Source organism: Pristis pectinata, chromosome 6 (assembly GCF_009764475.1).
Source record: "Pristis pectinata isolate sPriPec2 chromosome 6, sPriPec2.1.pri, whole genome shotgun sequence".
NCBI classification, from domain to species: Eukaryota; Metazoa; Chordata; class Chondrichthyes; order Rhinopristiformes; family Pristidae; genus Pristis; species Pristis pectinata.
The window spans coordinates 88286095-88292094 of NC_067410.1; the positions used below are offsets into that span (position 1 = coordinate 88286095).

Sequence of the window (6000 nt, forward strand, 5' to 3'; positions counted from 1 at the left end):
TCTGGTGAATTGAGCTTTGATAATAATCCAAGCAAGTTTCTAACTTTAAACTGCAAATTTAAATGAATAAACTTCTGATCAATAAACACCCATATGCCCAAACCACAAACACTTACACGGGTGCACTCTAGTCACATTTGCTTTCTCTAGTGTTATTGTGGCATTACGTCCTAGAACACTGCATATCAATTATTGAATACAATAAGATACTGAGAAGTTAGCAGTAAGTAATCATATTTTGAAAAATAACTCTTATTGTTCTGAAAATTTTCTGATTTGCTTAAAGCAGTGTTCTTACCTCAATGACTTCATCCCTGGTGGAATGCTGGGCAAGCTCACGAATTCCATTCACAAACTGTTTGTTGGCATTGCAGAAGTTCTTTCCAGCATCTATCATTCCAATGCATAGCTTCACAACCTAAAGGAAGAAAGTTGTACTAAGTGTTCACATACTCCCAGCCTATTATCCAATTAAAATCAGAATTATTGTGGAAAAGACATTTAAAAATCAATAGTTTTTTCTGTGTTATTACCATTGGCAGAGAAAACTTGAAAATGTTAAATATACTGCAATCACAATAAGAGTTAATTTAGAATATTCAACCCTATCAATTCAAATAAAAATCAAGTGGTGCTATTATTGTGAATGTACCAGAAAGATAGTGGATTGGAACTGTAAAACTGAAAAGGCTGTGGAACATGGGAATGGATGGGAAACAGCAGGAGAGAGCACACACTTTCAACCTCCTACAACTTCACTCCCCCTTCTGTGATCTGTCAGTCCACAGGCACGATCCAGAGAATGGGGATGGGAGAGGGAAAAGAGTCGAGAGAGGGGTGCCTTGAGCGAGCAGGGTAGAGGGTGAGGGCAGAAAGGGAATGACAAACTTTTAACATTTCAGAACTGAGATTGACTGAATTTTGTTAGACATGGGGAAACCATGGGGAAACAAAAGGCAATTAGGCAGAGTTAAGACGAGCCACGATCAAACTGATTATTCATCTTCTCAAATGGTCTTCTTCAATGCCATTTCTTCCAAATCGTTCCAAATTTTAAACAATTTAAAACATCAACAAGTAGGATATTGTATTTCTATTTCAAACTGATTAATTAATTGTTTGATGGTCGCAAAATTGGATGGCAGGGAATCCTTGCAAAATCAAATTTCAGAGAGACAAACACTGAAAGAAACAAAAGGGGGAACTAAAGCAAAGCACGAAGTTTGTAATAGCTATACCAAATTAAAGATTGAAGCTTAGGAAGCTGGTGGTACTGTGGAAGTGTGAAGAGTGCAAGAATTCAACACAGTGATAGGTCAAACATCCCCACAACCCTGTTCAACTATTCAATAATTCTCCAGCTCAAGTCCAATTTCCCACCTGATCCACTTACTCTCTAGGTACCCAAAAATATCTCTTAGCTTTGAATATACTCAGTGTCTGAAGTTCTACAACCCTCTGTAGCTCAGATTTCCAAAAGGTTTTCCTCCACTTGAAGAAATTTCTCATTTCAGACCTCAAGATCCTACACTTTCCAGTCTTAGACTCTCCACTCAAAGGAAATAGTTTCTTCTCATCCATCATGCAAATTCCTTTCCAATGAAGTCCTCCCTTATTCACCTAAACTCCAATGAACATTGGCGAATCCTACTCAATCTCTCCTCCTAAGCCACTATCCTAGTGAATCTACACTGCGTTGCCTACAAGTATACTGTTTCTTAGGTATGGAGACCAAATGTTACAATGCAATCCAAGTGTGGTTTAAGAAAAGCCACGTAATACTCCACAAGACTTTGTTTCTCTTATACACCAACCTCCTTGCAATAAATATCAACTCTTCTTCAAGTGCCCATACCATTTCCTTACTGCTTGTAAATAGAAAATGGAAAATCAAAATATTGCAGTACATGGAACTTCTGGAACAAATGAAATGTTGGAATTTTTATAGATGAACATGACCTGATCAATTTTTCCAATTCACTGGAAAATTAAAGACCTATTAAATCTTACACAACCTTAAAAGTATAATGCCATTTAATGTCATTGCTGAAACAATCCAAAAATCAATCTTGCTCTCCACCTATACAGCTGCACCTTCCTTTGTTGCAGAAGGGAGAAATGAATAAAACCTCCATTTGAACATCTATGGCAAATCATTCCATTTACCACAAGGCAATGTGAACAGATTCTGCATAAGTGGTTATTCAAATTAATAGCCTTTCAATATGGACCAAAGAAGATAGTCTCTCACGATTCACTATTAAAGTCTTCAACGATATGTAGGAATCTATTTCATTCTCTGCAGAGCTCAACTTTTGAAAATTTGGAATGCTCTTCATGCTAACTGTTATAAAACTATCAAAACTGCCTTTCTGCTCCACTTTTGATCAAAGAGATTTAATTCCAATTAGGTTTGGTGTAATTAGCATTTAATGTGAAGAATATAACAGAGCAAATTAAGGACCAGTATTTATTTATATTAAAAATTTATATAAAATTCTCCGGCTAGAGTATATTTAGATTCTGGTAATTACAGCACCTGGAAGGTTTCTGAATTTGTATGCCTGTTAACATTAGTCTGCTCTTTCTTTTATGATAGAAAGAGGCCCTTGGAACTTTCAGGCAACTCCACCTTGAGTACTTTCGTCTACCTTTTCCTGCAAGAAATTTTCATGCAACTTTCCTTAATCCTGTCCCATAATTCAAACATTTAAAATTACTAATCAGGTATCAAGGTCACAAATAACAAAAATATAAATGGTACTCACCTTTTCAAGTTTTGACTCCAATTCAGCAAAATCTCCTTCAGCTTCTTCTATTGCAGCTCTGTTGAGGAAACAATATAATTAATCTGCTGTAGTTTTTTCAGTGCTGCTCCCTTCTCAGCAAGTTTCATTACCGATCATCCTTTCAAACAACTGATGCTCGAAAACCTGTGTTAAACAGTGTGCTAATATCAAACTACAATCCCACAGATAATATTAATACAAGATCACGTGCCTATTCAGGTCATTATACTGGATAGTGACAAAGGGTGCAGAATGAAACATGCTCACAGTCAACATCACATAGTTGAACAGCAATAAATGTAAAAAGATAAAGATGATGTAATTGGAGAAGGGGGAAAAAAAACAAACTGTTGACTGTTATTAAATATAGCATTTCAAAATAAACCTTTGGTAGAACCCTCTACTATATCAATCACATATCAATAGCAAGAGAAAAAGTTAACATAACAGCTAAGAACAATTTTGAGTCAATTCAGACTTAGTTCAGCGCTGCAATGGATTCAACACCATTTTAGGTTCTATGAGATAGAGTTTGCGCATTGGGTTCATTCAGTTGTTTGGTGTCAATTGTACTCATTTTTAAAGTTCTTTTTCCTCTCCAAACCCAGCTGGCTTCTGTTCAATCTCATTTACATTCTGCTGATTACAAAACTGGCCATGAACCAATTTGGCCATTCTTGGCCAAGAATCACTAGAGTCAGGAATGGTTTCTGAGGATTGGAAGAAATCACTAATACGACTCCACTCTTTTAGAAGGGAGAGAGGCAAAAAAAACCAGGAAATTATAGGCTGGTTAGCCTGACTCCAATGGTTGGCAAGATTTTAGAGCCCATTATTAAGGATGAGGTTTCAGGATGCTTGGAAGCAAATGATAAAATAGGCCGAAGTCAGCACGGTTTCCTTAAGGGGCAATCTTACCTTACAAACCTGTTGGAACTTCTTGAGGAAGTAACAAGCAGGATAAACAAAGTGTCAGTGGATGTTGTTTACTTGGATTTTCAGAAGGCCTTTGGCAAGGTGCCGCACAGGAGGCTGCTAAACAAGACAGGAGCCCATGGTATTACAGGAAAAAGGTACCAGCATGGATAGAAGATTGGCTGACTGGCAGAAGGCAAAGAGCAGAAATAAAGAGGGCTTTTTCTGGTTGGCTGCCAGTGACTACTGGTGTTCCCCAGGGGTCCATGTTTGTTCCGCCACTTTTCACGTTATATTTTAATGATCTGGATGGCGGAATTGGTGGGTTTGTGGCAAAGTTTGCAGTATTTGCATTTTGAGTATTGAGAGCAGTTTTGGGCCCCATATCCAAGGAAGGATGTGCTGGCGTTGGAGGGGGTCCAGAGAAGGTTTATGAGAATGATCTCAGGGATGAAAAGGTTAATGCATAAGGAGCTTTTGATGGCTCTGGGCCTGTATTCACTGGAGTTTAGAAGGATGAGCGGGATCTCATTGAAAGAGCGAATATTGAAAGGCCTGGATAGACTGGATGTGGAGGGGATGTTTCCAGTAGTGGGAGAGTCTAGGACCAGAGGAGACAGCCTCAGAATACAAGGCCATCCCTTTTGAACAGAGATGAGGAGGAATTTTTTTTTTAGTGGTGTATCTGTGGAATTCATTGCCACAGATGGCCGTGGAGGTCAAGTCATTGGGAATATTTAAAGCGGAGGTTGATAGGTTCTTGATTAGTAAGGGCATCAAAGGTTATGGGGAGAAGGCAGGAGAATGGGGTTGAGAGGTAATAATGAATCAGCCATGATTGAACAGCAGAGCAGACTCAATGGACTGAATGGCCTAATCCTTATGAACCAGCACATTCAGGCAACTTATTAAAAAGGTTATTTAAAAAAGGATCAATTTAATTTGAAATATTAAAATCAAGCTTTCTAAAGTTACTAAATGTTCGAAGCAGGTTCATCTCAAAAACATTCTAAATTAGCAAAGAAACTCACTCCTGGGAATAACCCAGCTTCAAATACCGAACAATTTTCTATCTATAATCTATATAAAGCTATTTGCTACTTGTGCTGAATTAAAGTGGACAATACTTAACAACTAAAAAGAAAATTATTCAAAAACTAGCCAAAAATTAATTTCTATAAATCTCCTCTGCGAATGAGTATTAGAAATGAAAACTTCCATTCACCATTAAGTCACACTGTGTGCATGGCTAATTCATGGGTGGAGTGTGCTGAGAGGATTTTTTTTTAAAAAGCTACTTTTTTTTGGAAAATTTTGTTTTGAAGATCATTATTAATAGAGTAATACCACTTGCATTCTTCACTTAAATTTCCACAATATTTTGCAATCTGGCAGTCTTGTAAATTGTGCTAAAAATCAGCTTGTTCAAGCAAAAAAACTCCAAGTATTGGGTATTTATTATTCTATGGCCAAGTTATTACTAATCAAACAAAATATTTCAGAAGCTTATGATGAATAATAGATAAAAGAATCTGAAAACCATTATTAATTTCATCAGCATTCAAAGACTTTCACCAATTAGATGCATTGTGATTGTAATTCACTGTTCCAAAATTGAAAGGTGCACAAAACATGACAAATAACTTGTTCGTCAAGAAAGAGCAGGAAGGTCAAGAACGAATTCAAAAGGCACTAAGTAAAAATAATCTGCAGGACCATAGAGAAAAAAAAACCAAGGGATTGGGATTGACCAGATTGCTTTAAGGTAAACCAGCCCTGACTTGATGGGAAAAAAAGCCTTCTTTTCCATAAAAATTCTACGATTATGTAAACTTCTAAATAGATGGCCAGAAAATTGATTAAATGACCTCGATTATTCATATTACGCTTTACTATGAAAAAACAAACCTTCCACTAACAAATGCTAAAAGTGTTACAATTGTCATGAACACCAAAACTTTTCTTTGGGGAGGAAAAAGAATGACAAAGCTGTACTTTTTTTTTGAAAAAGACATACTTATCCTCACACATTAGTGCAGTAATTGAACAGCTTCTCTCCCCTTTGACAAAGACAAACTGACAAGGTGGAAATGCAAAGCTTACCACACAGAAAGCAGGAAATACCCGTTCTGGCCGTCTTTCTTTGACTTGCAGTGATGCAATCCTGACACTAAAATCTCCACATGACCCCACCTCCAACCTTCACTGTAACATCCTCCAGTCCTGCAACCCATAGAAATCTTGGCACTCTTTCAATCCCAACCTCCCTAAGTGAGAATAGGAGCAGGCCATTCAA

General features: G+C 37.2%; 1 protein-coding gene across 2 annotated transcripts in view; it reads right to left on the reverse strand.

Annotated features, from left to right (window-relative positions):
* The window catches only part of LOC127571403 (arf-GAP with coiled-coil, ANK repeat and PH domain-containing protein 2-like), a 76548-nt gene extending 73723 nt beyond the window's left edge, over positions 1-2825 (reverse strand). For both annotated transcript variants that reach the window (XM_052017729.1, XM_052017728.1), the window contains exons 1-2: positions 2769-2825; positions 299-418 (exon numbers count right to left, since the gene is read on the reverse strand). In XM_052017729.1, the coding sequence (XP_051873689.1) occupies positions 299-397 (99 nt within the window). In that variant the 5' untranslated portion in view covers positions 398-418; positions 2769-2825. The remainder of the gene's footprint in view (positions 1-298; positions 419-2768) is intronic.
* Positions 2826-6000: the final 3175 nt, after the last annotated feature.